We start from the raw sequence: 21114 nt of genomic DNA, 5'->3' as shown, positions 1-21114 counted from the left end.
GTGCAGTAGGGGAGTGACTGTGACCCATGACCCATCGCAGGGGCCAGTGTCTTGCTCTTAATTTACCAGCTGGCCAGTGTCAGGACAGCTGGTCATGGGGAGGGGGGAGGGAACACGGGGCAGTGTCCATTGTCAGTCTTTCTGCAGCACATTAAGGCAATATATGTATGTGTATTTAATTAAATACATGCACACAGGGCTCTTAGTATGCGCCAGGCATTGTTCTAGGCACTTAACAAATATTAACTCATTTAGTACTTGATATTGTTACCCCCATTTTAAAGAAGGGGAAACAGAGGCATAGGGAGGCTAAGTAACCTGGCCAAAATCACAGTGGCAGGCAGAAGGTTTGTACCCAGACTGTCTGGCTCCAGAGTCCAAGCTTGGAACAATTACACCAAGGTGCTTTTTGATTCAATGTACTTCCAAAAAATTTCATCTATTTTGACCTAGAAATTGCTTTTCCAAGAATTTGCCCTAAGGAAATAATTGCAACACCCTGGACAAATTTACATTTGAGAATAGTCGCAAGGTACTGGTATTGTAATAGTTGGAAACTACCAATACGGCCAACAATGGGGATAGAATGATTAAACTAGTCAGGGCATGCTTCCAAGAAGCTAAAATTGACATTTTCGGAGCGCTGCTCCCTTCCAACGCACCCGCAGTAGCACTTAAGACACACAGGAGGAAGGAAAGCAGAGTCAGTGTGCCATCTGCACTGGCACTAGGCCTGGGCTAGGCCATGGTCACATATTTCATCTCTTTGAATCCTGAATCTATGCACTTATTTTACAGGTAAAACAAAGCCAAGGTTCATAAAGGATCCCCAAGGTCACACACACACAAAAAAAGGGCAGAGCTAGGGTTAGAATGCACATCACTGTGGCTGGCTCTTTCTGTGTCAACTTGCCACCTGAATCACCTCTTGGGGCCTCATGAAGGGACCTTTTTTACTCAAGCTGACTACCCTTCCAGTCCTGCCTCTGAACAAATTATTCTCAAGAGACCTCCCTGAAGTATACGGATCTCCCTCCTTCAAGTCAAAAGTTTATTTGTCCCTTTTTAAAACACACCATTACATTTGCAATAAATTATACTACAGGTACCCAAAATATATCCCACTACCTTCCAGATACTGAGGGATCATACTCTGCTATCCACAGTTTTTACTGAATTGTCTAAAGAAATTACCTAAAAAATACTAAAAAATAACTTACTGAAAGTTAATATTCTTCTAAGCACTTTGTGTGTTACCTCATTAAATTTTCACACTAACTACTAAGGCAAGAATTCTTTTCACTCACATTTGACTTAAGAAGTGGAAGCAGAGGGAGTAAGCAATTCTCCAAGTGGTAGATTGGACTGGACAGCATGGCTCCAGTCAACAGAGCCAAGAGCAGGTATCTCTAGGGCTGAGGGTTTCAGAGACACCCGGCTCACACTGCACCAGAGGGAGGGTGCCTTCACACCCAAGAGCTAGATGGCTCCCACAGAAAGACAGGCCTTTGGGTTACATTTGAAGCCTTCCAAGCCTTGCTGCCAAGCCTGTGCCCTTCACAGCACCCAAGTTCTTTGTCAAGCTCCTTGGCCCCAGGCACCCAATTGAGCTCCAGCAGGTCTGGGAGAGCACATCACCCAGTACCCGCCTCTGGGCAAACCAGAGGGGCAGGCAGGCAATGCCCCTTTCTGCAGAGGGGAAAAAAGGGCCTGTAAATCCAGCTCTGTGGGTGGTAGCTTGGGTAAGACAAAGAAGACAAGCGCCATAGAAGAGTGACTGTGAAAACTCACATCCCAGTGTGCATAAAAACCAGGCTTCTTGGGAAACTGAACAGAACACCCTTAACAGAATAAGGTCCTAAGTCCCAGGCACAACCTCTAGGTGACAGAGTAGTCGTGAAGTGTTTAGGATCCTGTCCCGTAACAGAGACCATCAAGAGGGAAGGGTAGTAAGTAGTACCAAGGACGGCATCCTGGACAGGGGAGGATTAACCAATAAACAAGGTATAAAAAAAAACAAGGTATGCACGAGCTTAATTGTGTTTACTAGTCTGTAGTGTGGGGCCCTGATGGCACAGCGGTTAAGAGCTCAGGCTGCTAATCAAAAGATCAGCAGTTTAAATCCACCAGTCATTCCCTGGAAACCCTACAGGGCAGTTCTACCCTGTCCTGTAGGGTCACTATGAGTCAGAATCGACTCGACAGCAACAAGTAATCTGAAGGTTTCACATGAGATGTGGTGAAATTGCGCAGCTACAGATTAAGTAAGCACAAGTAAGCCTGTGCATACCTGGCTCACTGGGTAATCTGTCCCTGAATTACAAATTAGAAAGGACTCCAGGATTAGGAAGCAGGAGCAGAGTGCACTAGGACTGGGCCTGCCTCCTACACGTAGCACTTTCATCTCGACCTTGGCAGTAACCTAAAGGGGCTAGATTCTAAGACCTGCAAGGCGCAAAGGGCCTGATCTTGTGTTTTTATCCTTCGTGGTCTCCAGAAAGACAGCCCTCTGCATCGTCTGAGCTGGGGGTGGTGTGTGTGTAGCCTGACTTCACAGCAGGAACTCCCTCACTGTCTGACCGTCTTACCCTGGAGAAGGGTTTCTTCCCACTTTATATTTGAACCGCAGCCTGCCGTGACTCAGAATGTGAATACCATGACTCAGTAAGCAAATACAATAAGCCATGTTTGGTTAATACTTTTAATTACATGATTGTAATTATACAATTTCCACTCTCCAATATTTTGTATAAAACAAGTTACAATACACAATATTTTCAAATGTGACAATATATGTATGAAATTACATAGATATGCGAAGTTTACAGGCCATTATGAAGCTTTATCTTAAAAATACCTTCAGGAAAATAAACATTCATTCAACCAGTTCTCTCAGCTTTAAAAAATATGATTAGAAATATACATTTTAATAAAAAAAATCAAAACAATGATTGATCAAATACTGATTAATCAGTTACATTTTAAAACTTTTAATAATCTGTACATGAGTGCAGGTTAGATAAAAGTCTGTAAATAATTAATATAAAACTGCAGTCCAATAATCAGGTGGACATGACTGCTGACAGTTAATTCTACCGTGTAATTGGATTAAGGAGGTAATTTCTTACACAGTAGAGGTGACCTGTCCAGTCTTTTAAACACATCTGTGCTATTTCCTCTCAGCAACATGGAGAATACTCAGGTTTGGGACAGATGGAAGAGCAACAGCTGGCCTTGCCAGGGCAGTTTCATTGGGAACTAACTACTAAAGAAATCAAACATGTCCTTAGAGTTGTTTTTGACGAGCTCTGCTTTCCAAAATGGAATAATTTTTTAAAAAACAAGGTATGAAATGCAGCAGTTGAGCTGCTTTTAGAACAAACCTCCAGCGGGTTTGTTGCTCATCTGTCCTGACCAGTGGTTTGAGCATGGGAAAGGCTCCAGGCGCTCTTGGCAACCACCGCCCAAAGCCCGCTCGCTGGCCCACCAGGCACGCTGTACCCGATCCTGCTCCATGTGCAAACACATTTGCCTCACGAGAACACATGGAACTCCTCAAACTTGTCTGGGCCCAAGAGAAGAGTTAGAAATCACCCCTGTGAAGGGAGCAGGTGGGCAGGGAAGGAAGGCAGTGGCTGGGTGACAGGCGAAAGGGACCAAGTTTTAGAAGTGAAAATTTCTGGAGCCTAGAAGAGCAGTGAGCAGCTTGGAAGCAGCTACATTTGACAAGTAACGTTACTTGTTTTCAGGAAAAAAACCCTCTTCACTGAGGGGTCATGGAGGTTTCTCAGGTCCCCTCAGCACTGCAAAATAGAAGTGGTCCTGGGTGCACACAGGTTTGCTGATACCCTTCCTTTCTACTCTCCCTGACTTTTGACTATTTCAGTCCTCAGAAAGCTTCAAGGGCACCAAAAATACTCATTTCTAATTTTAATTCCATTGGAAACTGTCTTGATGTACTTTCCAAGCTATTTCAGGCTCTTAAAAGAATCTCTTCATCTGACATGCGGCCTTCCCATTCCATAGCAACAAGGTCTTCCACAACAAGGACTCAAAGCTAGACTCTCAGAAGAATCTGGGTGTGTTGGGGTTTCAGCTGGAAAGGAGGATGGAAGAGCCCACTCTCACTCACAGCAGGAAGAACTTTCCGTCAGTCAGACCCACAGGCTTTCTGGACCCCAGGCACGTTCCCAACAAGCTCCACACCACGACATGCGATTCATCCGAAGCACTGCCCCAAATCACATTTGTGCCAAGAAACCCTTCGTTACCAACCACTCATTTCCTACGACTCATTTCAGTGAGCCTGTTAGATACAAAGATTTTTAGAAAGAGCCGCAGTGATCACAGTTGTAGTTGGAAACTTAAACAGCCAACTCAATAAAGGGAATTTACTGAATAAAAAATACTGTGGTTAATACCGAAGCCCAGAATTTTCACTCTTGGCCAAGACATCAAGTGGCTTTACTCACTGTGAGGGACATGGTATCCATCGTGGGCCAAGGCTGGCAGCACACTGACTTGTTCTGAAGTAATGCACAGCCAAACCAAGAAAGGTTCAAATGGAAGTTTGATTTTCACAACAACCTGGGTTATTTATGGCTGAGATGACCTTTAGAAGTGTAAGGGAAAGAGTTGCCCTGAGAATTTAAATGCTTTATGCATGGGCACAGTTTGAATACTAAGTATTATCTCCCACCACAACACAGCAAATAGGATGTTCCTCTTCCCACTCAAATCTTATTGAAAAGCTGTCTTCCCACAGGCAAGTTGGTCTTTGTGACTATTCATTTCCAGGGAGAGAAAACTACTGGTCATCTGTAATCTACTCCCCAGTGTTTAAAAGCTGGCCTGTTTCCACCCTCATACTGCCTGATGGAAAAAGAACTGCTTGTTTGGCTAAGACAATGGCATCTTCCGTCTCCCCTCAATGCCGGCCAATTTCACAATTTTGTCTACTACAAAAGAGCACACCCAGAACTGGAGCCATTGCTTTTCAATGTCTTTTTAGCCTGTTCATTCCAACAACTCTTAATAGTTTTGCTTAAAAGCTTATATTGCAAAGGTGTTTGCCATCCACTGCTTTTCAATATTGCACCCTTCCATTCTCTGAACTTGGACAGGCAAAACGTGGTTAACGATACCGAAAACCATTCACTTCTTGTTATGGAGGTAACCAAAGTGGCTGAAAAACAGTCTTTTCTTTTGGACCCCAATTTTTGTTGATAGCAAATAAATCCTGTTTTTGTGAATGCTTTGTGGAATCACAGACTCTGCTATGTTTCAGTAGGGCTGAGGGGGGAAGGCACTCTGTAAAGTTACTGGTTGTATTCCCTAACCAAAGGCAACAGTGAGTTCTCCTATCTACAAACAACTGAAACCCAGATGCAGATAACTGTCCCTGAAAGCAAAGGATGTGTGACGGCCTTAGGCTGATCACATGAAAACAACCCCCAATGCTACAGAAAAAGGCCCTACTAAAGCCATAAAGCTTGAGAAACAAGCCACCATTATTTAGGGACCTTGAAACAGCAACCGTGTGTATGTACATTCTTTTCCATGCATGGAAGGAAAGGTGATTTTAGTTTGCGTGGCTGGGCAACAAAACCGTGGGCGGACTTGGCCGTCTTCGGTCACCCAGTGATACACAGAGGAGTAAGCCGATGCAGCAACCGTCCGATTCTGAAGCCATGTCCTCCTCCCGAGTCTTCTAAGGCTACCATTAACATTCTGTTGCAAATTTCCCCTTATCAAAGTGCCACTTTGTATCACAACATGTAACAGTGTTTAAATGTGGTTTTCACAGACTCTTCTTAATAAAGCACTCTTTGGTGGAAGACAAGCAGCTTGGGTACTTCACAGAGATAACATTAAAACAGTATTACAAACACTAAAGTGAACATGATGAAACCAAATTGTATCAAATTACAGAAAGTACCATTTCAATAATGCCTGTTGTATATAAATTTTGACACAGGGACACAGGATAAACAGAAAATAAATATGTAAGAAAACCTCCATCAGATCCTCAATTCTTCTGAAGGCCAGCAGCTAAAATGATTGCCATCACAAGGGACACACATGCACCACACAGACTAGGCAGCTCTCTTGCTAGCAGAGGGCTTTGACATGTACACCTGAGACTAAATTTACGACAGCTTTTTTTGTTGTTAAACTTGAGGCGTTTCTACAAAAGGAGAGTTGGGCCCTTCTTCAAGTCATTCGCTTGCACCCAATCTCGTTTGGCTATTTAAAACTCCAGTGGACATTTTTCTTCACTGAATAAACTTCTTAGGTGGAAAGCAACTAAGGCTTTTTTGAAAATTTGTTTTGTTTTCAAATAAATTGTGCTAAGTCCTGTTGTAGTTTTCTGTTCCTAGAGTCTTCCTTCAGTTCTGGTCACAGGTTTTTACTTAACGCAAGACTGTTTTAGTCCTTGAAATGGAGGGACTACGGGGAAAAAAAAAAGGATGTTTACCAGGAAGGTTTTAAGTGTCCCATATGTAGTTATCAAAGACAAGGAAGGCAACATGATAATAATATTACATGCTAAAATGCAATCATAACACTTTGTATAACTTTTTAATGACAAATACTTTGGAAAAGACAGTACAATTATCAACCATAAAGGAAAGACAAACAGGAGAGGAAGGCAGAGCAGAAAAAGGTTCAGTTCTGCAAAAAAAATAAACAAATAAAATTAAAAATAAACAAAACTTCAAAAAAAGAAGGGAGGGCAAAAGCAGCAGAGCAATGAAAGTACCATAATGCCACTAAGGGCATTTGTTGCAAAGCATTCCTTTTCCTTCTCGCCCTCTGAGGAACCAGGCTGTGGGAAAAGTGGAAAGAATGAGAAGATAAAGAAGTGTTACTTGATTATTTCAAAAGTCAGAATTTGGTCACAGAAAAAGTTCTGGCACCTCAAGCAGTTTCCAGTTTAGCTGAGTGCAGAAGGCCCCCCTTGGCTGCTTCCACCTTCCCTGGCCTGCACCGCACCACCTGTGAAGGGCCCCTGCAGACGCCTCACCCAAGGACACAGGCAGGACACACCACGCAAAGGTAACCAACGGCCTTTTTCTGCTCAGAAATAAATGACCTTGATTCTCACCCCTCTTTTCTTTCCCCAGTTTACTACCTTACCTTTCAACTAAATAGCAACTTTCAGAGAAAAACTACAGCAAAAGAAGAGTCACAAAAACCAGTTCCAATGTGGAGGCGACCCTCCCTTAGATAATGATGTTGTATCGGAGCAGGTTCATTTGAGTTGATCGTTTAGTTTTTGGAGACACCAGTAAAGTACTGGGTATAAGGATCCAGGTTAACTGGTGGAGCCAAAGGAGGAAATATCTGGAATTTCAAGGGAGACTAACATTTTAAAAGATCACAGATAACCAGTATTTAAAAAGGATATTTTAAAAAATGACACCATGGGACTCCTACACTAAGCCCATCTGAAAATAGCAATAACAAAAAACTAGAGCCCAGGGGTAACAGAACAGACATCGAAACCCAAAGGATAAGAAGCAGTGACAGGTCCGATGATGGCAAAAGTCACAAAGGTCAAAAAGTCAAAAAGTCAGAGAAGCCCTACACATAGTGGCTAATCACAAGTGAAGGGCTCATAAGACTCATGGTTTAGAGGCTAAGGAAAGAGCTGGAGCGTTTATCTTCCCCGGCGCAGTGGTTAAGGGCTCAGCTGCTAACCAAAAGGCTGGTAGTTTGAATCCACCAGCCACTCCTTGGAAACCCTATGGGGCAGCTCTACTCTGACCTATAGGGTAGCTATGAGTCAGAATCAACTCAATGGCAACAGGTTTGGTTTGGGGTTACCACAGGAATAATCAGGCACAAAACACCTCAAACCAATGACCAATAGGATGGTTTGGCAGGCGCAGCAGACAGTGATGATTCCTAACGTTGCAATCTGAAATTAAAAGTTACTGGTACATGACAGTTCTCTTAGAAAACTAATGGGAGTTATAATTTTAAAAGAATGCCTCAAGAAAAGGCCTAAGCTAATAGAAACTGCTACCAAGCAGAAGAGCTATCTAAAGACATGAACTGAATTGGGTATTATTAAATGGGGTAAATGCAGGTTCACAATTGGAGGCATTATGAAGTTTTCAAAATTTGTTCTGAGAGAAACCTTCAGAAAGTTAATGTGAGAACACTGAAAAACAGCACAATTCTGTTTAGTCAATTATTCACTGGTTTTATTGGCTCTTAAAAATGTTAAGATCGATTTATAGCTCTAAATGGAAGTGGGAGAGTGTAAAAACCCATTAATCTACCTCCTCTGACTTGAGAAACAGAATGCGGAAGGTGGCCCACAGACCCCCACTGGCACTACGGGTCACTTAACGTGGTGATTCAAGCCCGAAAAGCCCACACGTCCGCTGGGCCTGAAGTGTCACAAGTGGCTCAGGAGTACACGTGGCTTCCATCCGTCCACATGCTTATAATGAGGGATTAATCATTTGTCATGAGAAACAGGGTGGTATGTCTTCACAACAACAAATACTTAAGAGAACATTCATAGTTTTTTTTGTCCCACAAAAAACTGTTCTTTTAACATGTTCATGAAGAAACTCTTCAAAGTTGTAGAGCCTCTGTGTAAACTGTCAAAAATCAAAAGACAGCCAATTCAGTGCAATCTGAATTTAGGTGAGGGTCTTCATCCTGGAAGCCTCTAAGAATAGAATAGAACAGAATGGGATAAACAAGTGAAGGGGGCAGTTCCTACGTAAAGAGCATGGATGGAGATGATGTGTCAACAACATCAACCTGCAAAAGAGAAGGCCTCATGAATAAGAACACCACAGGGCAGATCTGCTACCCCGGGGCCTTGAAAGTTGTTACGGAAATACATTGAAAGGGTATAATACTTTTTGTACTGCTTTTCAAAGAAAAGATCACAATTCAAGACTTTAGAATTACTTTAACAACTTTAGCTCTTATACTATTTTGCCCTGAATGAGACAGTGCACAAATGTGTTAATTCCCTCATCACCCTCCAACCAAAAATGGCTAATATTCAGTAGGATAAAAGTTTCCGGCCAGTGCCTGGCTGCCTCCTATTCCCATTATTTCCTAGAAGCAGGTGGCAGGAAACAACATAGCTTACTTTCTCTTGCTTTGTGAGCTGTAGGTGGATCACAGTTACGGTGATGTGAACATTAGCCAGAGCCCGGAAAGAGGCAAAGGCAATCCTATGGGAAGGGGTGAGGAGGCCTGGTTCTCAGCACCAGAAAACTCAACTTCTCTCATGGTTGTATTTCTCTGCCTCTCCAAATCTCCTCTGAAAGCTCATTTTGGAATTTAAAGGAAGTCTTTTTGATTTTCAGCACTACCCCAAATTCCTGGAAACTGCCTTGGGCCATTTCAACACTTGTCAAGAGTGTTCAGTCAGTCTGCAGTCACTTTAGGCCTCTCAAAGCACCCTGTCCAGGGACCTCAGGTAGATGCTCGCTGCAAACAGGAACCACCTCTCCTGAAAAGCACAAGTGTAGATCACTAGAGTGACATGAAGAAGCAACAAGACCTAGATAGAAAAGCTGATGCATGGCCAACCCTCAAAGGAATGTGGGATGACTTGGCAATCTCGATCCTGGTTCCTGGATTCTATTCCTCTGTAACCTAAAAAGCACAATCTAAAAAAGCGAAAAGCAGAATTAAATGTGCAAGACACACTAGACTGCAATGGGAGCCCGACCAATTATACCTAAAAAGAATATGTCCATTCAAAGCATGTCTAAATTAACTATCACCAACAGATGGCCTTTTATTTGAGTTTTTAATAGTTTAATTCACCTAAAAGTGTCAAAATTAAAATACTCCCATTCTCCCCCATGTGCTGTAGTTGGAAAATAAGAAAATGATTTTTTAAAAAAAATTCCAAACTGTCTACCATCCAGAGATATGTGCCGTTAATACTGTGATGTATTTTTCCTTTGTCTTATTTCTATACATGTTCCTATACTATGAGTCGGAATCGACTCGACGACACTGGGTGTGGGTATATAGAGTATGTTTTGTGTGTGGCTCTTTTCTCTCGTTGCTTCATGAGCATTTATCTAGTCATTAAATTTCTTTTAAAAACACGATTCCCAATTTATTGGTGTAATGTAATGACTTTTGGCCTGTCTCCTATTCCACGCTATTATATAAATGACACCCCGATATTACATTACATTGTACCTAAATCTTTGTCTTTTTGTCAGTACTTTTCTAATATTCTTCTCAGGTGGAATCAGACAGTAAAAAGAATATGACTGTTCAATACATTTCTAATGAAAATTTTAAATCCTAAAATCATGAGTCAGTGTTCAATCTCAAATATTTGTGGTACTGGGGCATTGTCACATTCTCAAGTGAGTACAAATATGTAGTAAAATTGTACAAAAGCTGCAAAGAGGAAAAATGACAGGACTAAACAACCAATTCCTCAAAAAACACAAAAGACTCAGCAACATCAAGTTTGTCAATGAGTCTCTCAGGACTCAAACTGTGTGGCCTACTCGTGGGACTGTACTAGAAACGCAGCCAACACTGAAGATAATGTACTGTGGACCCAAAGTCTCCAAGATACGTGGGCAGGGAGGTTAAAAGGGAAGAAGGAAAATTTGTGGAGGACATTTAAAATTTCTGATTCTAATTTTCTTCAAGTCTCTTGTAGTCACTATTATAACAGATACTTTTTACCATGACACAGGACTCTACAAGTTGACAAAACCAGGCAAAGGCACACAAAATATAGAAAGGTTACCCACCTTTCACTCTCGAGATAACAGTAAGTGGATTATCTACTCTTACCTCAAAAGAGATCTATGTTTAGAATACTTGAGAAATGAAATGACTGCCTTCGGTTCATGATAAATGTCTAAGGACAAGAGTGACTAACTGGGTCACATACCATGTCTGTTTTCTTGTCGAAGAAAAATTCTTGAAGGAAGTGAATGATGCTGGGCTAAAAGAACTAGCACTCTTGTGTGTGGACTATGGAAAGAAGAATTCCAAAATTCACTGGGCTTATCATATTTCCACTGTCATACTTATTTGTGGCAAATTTTCTAACAATTTTGCTATATCTGATATAAAGATAGCAGGATTTCCTCTAAATCCTGACAGAGAGCTTTGGAAATTTTTAATTTAAGAACATGTAGTATGACACTCTCAACTTTCTCACGCTTCCAGATTTGAGAATTACCTCTGGAAAAAAAATAAAATAAAACACAGAGTACAGGTCCAGATTTTTTAGCTGATGAACAAGTAAAACACATTTGATTAATTCCCCATCACAGGAGCTCTATTTCCTCCTATCTTCATTCCATCTCCAGAAGGAGGGTTCAAAAGATTCGGAGGGAAAACCAATGCTTGGAACTTTTCAGAAGAGCAGAATTCTTTTCTCACCTTTTAAAACTGCTTTTTCTTGAAGCAGATCTGGTGGTTCTTTTAGTAATGCCTGCACTGCCAGAAATGTTAGGTTCAGATGTTTTACAGCTCTGAACACTCGACTGAAGAATTACTCTGGAAATAGTTGGAAAAAAATAAGATTATATTCACTGAAACAGTTTTCAAATACTTGACAGAGGAAGGCACGTTTGCACTTCAGTGCAAATTATTTTTATTGAGAATTTATAGGAATTTCCTTAAACACATCTGAAAAAAAAAAAATCTGAAACATTTTTACATCAAGGCCTTTTGGAATGAAGTATCTCATTTCCCTACGAAGATTAAACAAAGATAGCCACAGTACGTTGCTTTTGGAAAATAAATGACCTGGCATTTTAAGGAATTCCCGCGCCACAGAAATCAACCAGTAAAACAAATCTTTGTGCCCAAAAGTAAAACTAGATTCTCAGATTTCGAGTCATAAAAACAAGAAATCGTTGAAAAACATGAAATTATAAAAAAATGTGAATATAAAGTTACTAAATATCTACACAAGATAATGTTCACTCTTTGGTGATGAAAGTATGGGTTATAAACACTAAATCAATAACTGTAACATTTCAAAATATGTTCAAACAAAATTTGAGCTTTTCCTGGATGTTACATCAATAACTTACTAAATCTCCAAGTACCATTAAAATGAAAGTGAAACCATTTAAATTCTGTGAAAGTTGCCTTAATTAAACTAAAAATATTTTAAAGAACTGATGTCTGCAGGAGCCCAGGAAGCAAATTCATAAACCAGAAAAGACACTCTCAGATAAAGTTCACTAAGAATAGTTCATAAGTAGGTTTTTTTTTAATTAAATCATCATAGGAAAAACAATAGAAAGTATCAAATGACTTTATATGCAATTATTCTCTGCTAGAGAAAGTCACTGAAAAACTGAAATGAATACACCCACATTTATATATATTCAACTTCTATTTATGTGAAACAGAAAAACATTGACTTAAAAATTTTCCTCCTTGAACCCGAAGGAGCAGGAGAGGAGTGGGATGCAGACCTCAAGTTCTCATAAAAAGACCAGACTTATGGTCTGACTGAGACTAGACGGACCCCAGAGGTCATGGTCTCCAGACCTGTTAGCCCAAAGCCAACTCTTCAGACAAGGATCAGACTGGACTATGGGATAGAAAATGATATTGGTGAAGAGAGAGATTCTTAGATCAAGTAGACACATGAGACTATGTCGGCAGCTCCTGTCTGGAGGGGAGATAGGAGGGCAGAGGGGGTCAGAAGCTGGCTGAATGGACACGGAATACAGGGTGGAGGGAAGGAGTGTGCGGTCTCATTAGATGGAGAGCAACTAGGAGTATACAGCAAGGCATATATAAATTTTTATATGAGAGACAGACTTGATTTGTAAACTTTCACTTAAAGCACAATTAAAAAAAAAAAAAGCTTCCTCCTCTCAGATCTAACCACAAAGCTGGGACAGCCAATAACTTACAAAAGCCTGGTTCGCAAGAATAAAAAGAAGCCATAACAATTAACTAGCACTCCTACCTCCCATGCCTTACATAAAAAAAAAAAATTTTTTTTTTTTTTACATACTACCATGTTAATAATCTAAACCAGGTCCTGCAAATGTAGTACAGATTACTATTACAATCTTAGTGTTACCAAATCACAGCATTTTCAACTTTTGGTAAAACACTAATGTCTCATCACTAAAAAAAAGAAATGGGTTTTGCTACACCAGGAACATAAGCCTGGAGCTTGTTTATGCTGGTAGTTTTAAAGTGTTTGGGGAAGAAGAGGAGGAGGAGGGCTAAGGGGGTAAGGAGTGTGTGAATGAGGGGCTGCTACCCCAGCTGTTTTGCTTTATTCACGTAAAAGAAAACCAAACCAGCTGCTGTTGAGTCAATTCCAATTCATGGTGACCCCCATGTGTGTCAGAGTAGAACTGTGCTCCACAGGGTTTTCAACGGCTGATTTTCTTTTTTTTTTAATTTTTTGCCAACTTTTTTTTTTTTGAGGCACCACTGAGTGGACTCAAAACACCAACCTTTCAGTTAGCAGCTGAGAGCCTTAATTAACCCCTTTGTGTCATCCAAGGACTCCTTATCCATGCATGGTTTTGTTTTTAAAAGGCGGAGGGGAGTAAGGGCTAGGAGCTTTCCCTGATCTAAACTTTAATTTAAAAAAAATATTCTGAAGGAGGGGAGGAAAGCCCTGATCCTGGCAGAGCCTCGGCAGAGCTCAGCAGAAAAATCACATAATTTAATCTGTAGCTTTTCCAAACAGGAGGGAAGTACCCAGAAGGGAGATTTGTTCCCAACTAAGTGGAGATGCAAAACACGTTCTTGGACCAAATACCATGAAATAATCCATCAAATTTATGAAAGCCTTATGAAACCAGCCTGTAGTCTCACTGATATAGACGATCTCAGAATAAATTAGCCCCTGCTTGAATCAGGATTTCTCTTTAAGCTTTATCATCCCAGTGTTGAATGTTCCAACAAGGCAGAAAAAGTCTATGCAGACATTGTAGGATCGAAGGCACCAAATGACCTGGTCTGTAAATTCCTCCCCTGAAAACAAAGATTTATTAAAAAATCTTTCTGATTATATAAAGCAAGGGGGGAATATTTAGTGGTCTCTTAAGAATCTGAATCTAGGATTTTGCAAAAAGAGTAACGAAACAAAATCAATCAAACTGCTTTTGTGAAGCCCAGCCTGCTGCTACCGCCACCACTCTCCAGAAACCCACTCACTCCCAAAGCTCATGGTTTTTCTCTCCATTCTTACAAATGGAGAAACTGAGGCTCCTGTTGGCTTTTACTGAAATATTGCACCTATTTTTCAAAAAATCTGAGGCTACTTGTGGCTAAAGTATAGACAACTCTGCTGTTGTTAGGTGCTGCTGCACTGACTTTCGACTCCTAACCATCCCGTGTGACGGAGCAGAGCTGCCCCACAGGGTTTTCCTAGGCTGTGGCAGATTGCCAGCTCTTTCTCCCGTGGAGTCGCTGGGTGGGTTTGAACTGCCAACCTTTCAGTTAGCAGTTGAGCTCTTAACCTCTGTGCCACCATGCTGTAAAATCATTAATGTGAAAAAATAAAGAGCCAATATTGCCTGCTTAGGAAATTTGAGTCCTAATTTCTCAAATTAAACATTATTGAAATATTTAAACACTATTCAAAACAACAAGAAATTACTGCTAAACCAAAGTTGAGGCTGATAGGAAACTTCTTTTAAAAATAATATTTCTCTATAAATTTTATATAAAAAATTAAGGTGAAATACTATAGTAATAATACTGATAGCAAGTAATTAACGTGGAACTTTGAAACTAAGAAAACCGTAGAAATTTAGAGTGAATTAATTATACCAGTTAGGATTCCAGTCATCAGTTATTTATTTGTATTAACAAAGGAGTAGTTACTACGACTGTAGGCTGTGCCATCAAATAAACGGGCGCGGAAGTAACCACACTTAGATATCCCATGATACCCTACAAGCAGCAACTGATGAGGTAGGATAATCTGGCAAATATTTCACACTGTCATGAAGTGTACACTATGCTACAATGGCATCCAGGTACCAACTACCTCTCCCCTTCCAAAGCCACCCAACCACACAGCTTTTCCAGAGTGATACTCAGCAATACGTCATTAAGTGTTTTCTCCTGTCTATCCTTCCCTGAGAAAATCCTCAGAGAAAATCCTTATTTTTTTGCCTCTTTTGCAGTTCACTTTCTTCTCCGCAGTATCTTTTGAGCCTCAGGTCTTGGACACTGACATCTGAAATATGAGACAAACTGCAAAGCAAAAAACTAAAAGGCCAAGTCTCTTGCTATAAAGGCTACAAAATGCTTTGAGCATCAATGCCCAGTTTCTAAGAAAAGATCCCAGTGGTGCAACTATGCACCATTTAATACTGGTTGTCCCCCACTGATACAAAAAGGGCTTTCAAAATGATGGACCAAGGGCTCTGCAACCTCCAGAGGCCCCTCTCCCACTATCTACGTGAGTCCGACAGAGCAATTTGAAGTATTCTGATCTAACTGTCCAGGCATGCCAGATAACGGGTGCTTTTCAATAGTAAGAGCCTATCAGGCAATGCTATGTCATTTGCCAACAGAGGTGAGTGACATCGGTGCATGAGAGTAATCATTTTGCAAAATAAAGTCTTTTTGAAAGAGAGTAATGGGGGAGTGGGTAGAAAAAAACTACAAGGATTATATTTATTTATACCACTCTTACAGTAGAAACCTTTTTGCTTCCCCATATCCCAAATTAATCAGGCAAGTGAAGTTGGATACTCGGCTCTGGGTTTTGAAATGCAATGGCAAACATCATTCACAACAACAAACAAGGTTACAGCTTACACAGAATATTAAAGAGAAAAGAGCCTGACAGAGATCATTTTTAAACTTATCCTGGGAAAAGTAATACAACTGCGAAGTGCCTGAGTGTTACCAGGATCTACTCCACCCATACTGAACTCTGTACCATCTGTCTTTATCTCTTGGAATAAACCCACTGCCGTTGAGTCAATTCCGACTCATAGCGACTCTATAGGACAGAGCAGAGCTGCCCCAGGGGGTTTCCCCACAGGTTGTAATCTTTATGGAAGCAGACTGCCACATCTTTCTCCTGCAAAGCAGCTGGTGCCTTTGAACTACTGACCTTTTCGTTACCAGCCAAGCGCTTTAACCATTGCACTGCACCACCAGCGCTCCTTCCCACCTCTTGGAATAGCTGGGAGAAAAATAAGTCTATGCAGTGCATGATGCTCTCAAGTCAGAATATGTGGAAATCTAAGCTCACCAAGAGAAGCCAAGGAAAAAATACCTAAAAGGATAATCGATATCAGAAACACAGCATATCTGCATATACGTTAGTAAGCTTGCATTAATAAGATGTCAAAAAAAAAGACCATGTTAAGCCAGTTTTCCTTAATTTTGAAGAGTGGAGTCTGCTTGATTTTTAAGTCTTTTCTAGCCATTTGAACACACTAAATGAAACCACAGGGTTGGTTACAATGGAATTTGACTTTGGAGGAAATCCTAGAAGGAACTTTTATGTTCTTTTATAATTTCCAAGTCCAAGCTGGGACAAGTGAAGAAATTCTTGAACTATGAGCTAGGAGAAGAAGTTTCAGAGAAAAAGTAATTAGGCCTAGAATAAGAGGCCATTGCTAAAACCTAGGTTTCATAGGATATACACTCCTTTCTGTGCTCTGGGTCTTTACTAGGATGGTCCACAGGTAAGCTGCTAGCTACCTTCTTGTGCCAAAGTCTCTTCAGTGCTGAGGTATTCATTTGAAGGATGAAGATCTCAAGAGAATATAAATTCTGCCTACATTAACCTACTAAGGGCAGTTTGGTTATTTTTGGGAAAGGGGAAGAGAGGGAGGGGGTAAGGAGCACAGTGACTGTCCCACGCAAACAAGCACACACGGGCAGGGCCAGTCTTCTCTGCCTTCCTTTATCACCAAGTTTTGAAAACTGTACTTACTATACTCTCTAAAGGGGAAGAAATCAAATGAGGTAGAGGAGAAAACTCTGTACACTAAAGAGAACAGATGTATTAGGGAAGCAGTTGCCTGCTGAGAGCTGTGCATGATGGGGGAACCAGAGGCTAAACACAGGATGAAATATTCATGGGGCCTCATGTTACAGAAAAAAATGGAATCATTACTAAAGGCAGAAAGTCAGTGGGAAAATTATTTTTGCTAGACTGGGGAGGACATACCCAAGATGCAGAAAAGTAAAAGGGAATTGTATAGCCAACTGACTGAAAGAAAACCACCCAAATTATCCCAAATGAAATATTTTTAACAGAGAAATTTCAGTGTCTTCCTTTACAAATTACTATTTCAAAATATCTATCTGTAAAAGCAAGTACAACTTAAAAAAAAAAAAAAGTGTGTTGTTTTTAACATCCATTCTATGGAAGGAACACTAAGCCCTCCCTCCCGTCCCACCGCCATTCTACTCATTGAAAAGATTCAGAAAAAGAACCTTTGAAAAAGACAAAACAACAAGGCTAGGGGAGCTGATAAGGAGAAAAACATGCATCATGAGAAACACACTGGACACCAGATGTGAACAATAGTAGAGAAATGGAATGGGACACTTACACAGCAGCTATTTGTCAAAGGTCCTGAAGGCTACTGTGTTCTGAAACCATCGAGACAGAATAGCAGGATGGGAAGAATGTAGTCACAAACAATCCACCAGATGACAACACTACACAGTGCAGAGGTCAGCACAGCTAGGGAACATCTGGAAAGGGATGAGGGGAAAGAACAGATGTTCAGATTGGGAAGCCAAAATAATAATAATAATAATAAAGTAATAAATAAATAAAATAAGCCACATGTGAATGTTAGACACCTTAAAGACTCAGAACAGCAACTGGGATGCAAAGGGGTGGGAATCGAGGACCGAGTTTTGCTATTTTATGTTGGAAGAAAAAAATGTGGTCTTCAGTTTGAACTGGTCTGACCTTCAGTAAGTAAAGGTCAGACCCAAACTCTAGCTGAACAACTGCTTGTGTTAACTCTATGATACTGAAATAAAAGTCACAGTTACATAATTGATATCCTTCAAAAAGCTCAAGTTGTGCACACACAGAAAACTAAACCAAGCCACAAAGAAAAAGCAAAAAAACAAAACTCTGGATTGATGATTTAACACCATCACAGGAGGCAATTATAAATAAACACAGTGGTTGGCTTTCAGCTTAATGTTTCTTAACCCACTGAGTTCTAGCAGTGAGGAAGGAAGAATCCTCATATTCGGAAGTCTGGCAACTCCTTCCGGTTGCTACACTTCCCAACAGCCACTAGGCCATATCCGTGACAAAAACACAAAATGCTCTACTGAGCAAAGTATTGGGCCAATCAAGTTGGAAATGCCTAAGTGGCGTACTGTGCATTTTTATCATTGTCCTTGTCATTGTCATCATTGAGAGCTTGGGGCAGACACCCTACATGGTGGAAAGGGATTATGCTAAAGGATTGACTTGAAATTCAAACCTAACCCCACCCCACATTTCATTTATATTCTCCTTTTATTATTATTATTTTTTAATTCTCCCACCAAAAACAAATCTACTAATTTGTATTAAGATTACAGGGACTGAATATTATTTTTTAAATGGAATTAATGGCCCGAAAACTAGGAACACTGTAGAACTCTCTATCCATCTCATCCTTCATTTGCGGTAACTCATTTAACAGTTATCTTAACAGCAGAATGGTCGGAATGCCCAGATGTGTAAGTTACACAGATTTTTGTTTGCAAGCTCATGGCACGAGAATTATTTTCCAATGCTGAAACACACACGCATCTCTCCGGAATATCTGATGGATTTTCGAGGCTGATTACATCCCTATTTTCACCTTATTCCCAATTAGGATGTAACTCTACTCTTCAGGTATCATTTAACTCTACCAAACCTAGCAAAAATCATCGATATGCAGAAAGACAGGCAGCACAGCTGAAGTAATAACATCTACCAAAACAATTCGAGCCCAGACGAGACACCTGCCATCGCCTCCCGAAGATGAGTGTCACCCTCCTGGTGCTATGTGATTTACTGCCTTCATGGCAGTCAGGACCACACAGGATCTCTGAGAAAGCAACCACTATACAATCTCCCCAACAGTGAGTGCTTATAAAAGAGAAACGAATAACTAGAATGATAGTTTTTACACAATTGTTTTCTCTTAGAATTACCAGTACTTATATATTTCTTGGAAACCCTGGTGGCGTAGTGGTTAAGTGCCATGGCTGCTAACCAAAGGGTTGGCAGTTCGAATCCGCCAGGTGCTCCTTGGAAGCTCTATGGGGCAGTTCTGCTCTGTCCTGTAGGGTCGCTATGAGTCGGAATCGACTCGACGGCCCTGGGTTTGGTGTTTGGGTTGATATATTTCTTACTAATTTTTCTTCTTGCAAGTATTTTTATATGGTTATCTACCAAGACAGAAGCAAAAATAACTTGCCTATAGCGACAGATGAATCAAAACTGGGAGGCAGGAATTGAATTTAGATTTCTCAACCCAGGCTGCTACTGAACACTCTGGGTCGGGGGGGGGGGCACTCTTATTTTAAAATAACAACAAAGACTTGGTGGGTAAAGGAAGCCTCCAACTGACCTCTCTTCTGGGGCCAAAAGAGTTACAAATAAGAGATGGCTTTATAATAGCAAAGGAGGGAATAAGCAAAATGCTGTAAGGAGAAGGAAGGGGAATTTGCTGTGAGGGTTTTAAATCTGAAACTCCCCTCCCTCCCCCAGAGTCCTTCCACATAAAGGTGTTCAGGAAAACTTTAGCATTTTGGTTTTTTTTTCTTTAAAAATGGCCTGTGAGTGTTAATTGGGCCCCTACCTATGTGCAATTGGTACTTATGTGCAAAGGTCTATGTATATGGGGGTGGGGAGGAGGACAGGAACAGATATTTTTAGGACTATTGTTTTTAGGATTACAATTACAATTTACAATAAAAGGGGATCCTGAACTGCTTTTTTTTTTTTTTTTTTTTTTACCATTTTACTTGGTTTTAACCTACATCAAGAGAGCTGCAGAGCACAGACCGGTATTTTGTTCCTTTTATGGGTAAGGTGGGGTGTAACTAGATAATTGAACAAGTCACAGCACAGACCAAGGTGGGCCTGAGAAGCACTAGTACTCAAACAAAGAGCAGTAATTAAAAAGACCTGGCTTTCATGAGACCATTACTGCCCGCATTTAACTTTTATCTCAGGGATCCTCACATATCTAGGTGAATGGAATAGCATCTAAGTGTCACCTGCTTCCGACAACGTTTGAATTTTTAATTGCCATTCGTTGTTTTCTTTTACATTACTATAAACCTATGTGTCATCAAAAAGTCTTAACTTTTCTGGAGAAAAGCATGAAGTTGAACTCCTTAGAATCATATCCACAAAAGTAGCAGACTCAGAGAGCGATTAACAAGAACTTTTTACTAAGCAGAATTCCCACCCCCTGACCTGGCTTCTGGACAGCAGGCAACGAATTATTGAGAAATAAACTGATGATACAGATTCTTAAAAACAAAAACAAAACACCTGGACACACCTAAAAACAGCCCACAAAAGCAAGCATCAATTTTCTAGGGTGCTGCAATTCCACGTGTGGTCCCTGAACCAGCAGCATTCAAGCAATACTTGAAGCTTCTTAAAAACGCACATTCTAGGACACTCTCCAGGGCCACTGAATCCTAATCTGCATTTTAACAAGCTCCCCTGGCAACTCAAATGCACCCTGAATTGTGGGAAGAGTACTCTAGAGTACTACCTACGTCCTCCATTGAAGTCTTAAATTCTTTTTAGAATGATTATCTGGAGGCCCTATGATGCTTCTGATCAAAAAGAACCATTAAGACTTTAAAAACAAAACGGAATCTGGAGTGAAATAAATGAAATTATGCAGAATGCGCCATTCTTCAAGCATTCTCACTGACTGAAGCATCACTAAGCTGCACAGAGAACGTTTCATAAATGTGAGTAATCACTATTGATGCCTTACATTCGTATGGCCCTTTATATTGGGAAACTTGCATTCTCTTGGGGTCTTTTAAGACCTTCCCAGGGCAATCACCCATGACAGGTGACGTGTGCCTTATGTGGAATTCTACTTTAGAACTTGAGATCACGAGCAGATTCCAGGGAAGAAACGTTCT

General features: G+C 40.7%; 1 protein-coding gene across 6 annotated transcripts in view; it reads right to left on the bottom strand.

Annotated features, from left to right (window-relative positions):
* Positions 1-1696: 1696 nt before the first annotated feature.
* CDC14B (cell division cycle 14B) overlaps positions 1697-21114 on the bottom strand; it is a 121417-nt gene continuing 101999 nt past the window's right edge. For 2 of the 6 annotated variants that reach the window (XM_064291121.1, XM_003407391.4), the window contains exons 13-14: positions 11410-11526; positions 1698-6450 (exon numbers count right to left, since the gene is read on the bottom strand). In XM_064291121.1, coding sequence (XP_064147191.1) covers positions 6414-6450; positions 11410-11526 — 154 coding nt within the window. In that variant the 3' untranslated portion in view covers positions 1698-6413. The other 4 variants (XM_064291122.1, XM_023544675.2, XM_064291125.1 and 1 more) reach the window with 4 other exon arrangements.

The sequence above is a fragment of the Loxodonta africana genome, chromosome 9 (assembly GCF_030014295.1).
Source record: "Loxodonta africana isolate mLoxAfr1 chromosome 9, mLoxAfr1.hap2, whole genome shotgun sequence".
In the NCBI taxonomy this organism is placed as follows: domain Eukaryota; kingdom Metazoa; phylum Chordata; class Mammalia; order Proboscidea; family Elephantidae; genus Loxodonta; species Loxodonta africana.
This window is presented reverse-complemented; position numbering and strand designations above follow the sequence as displayed.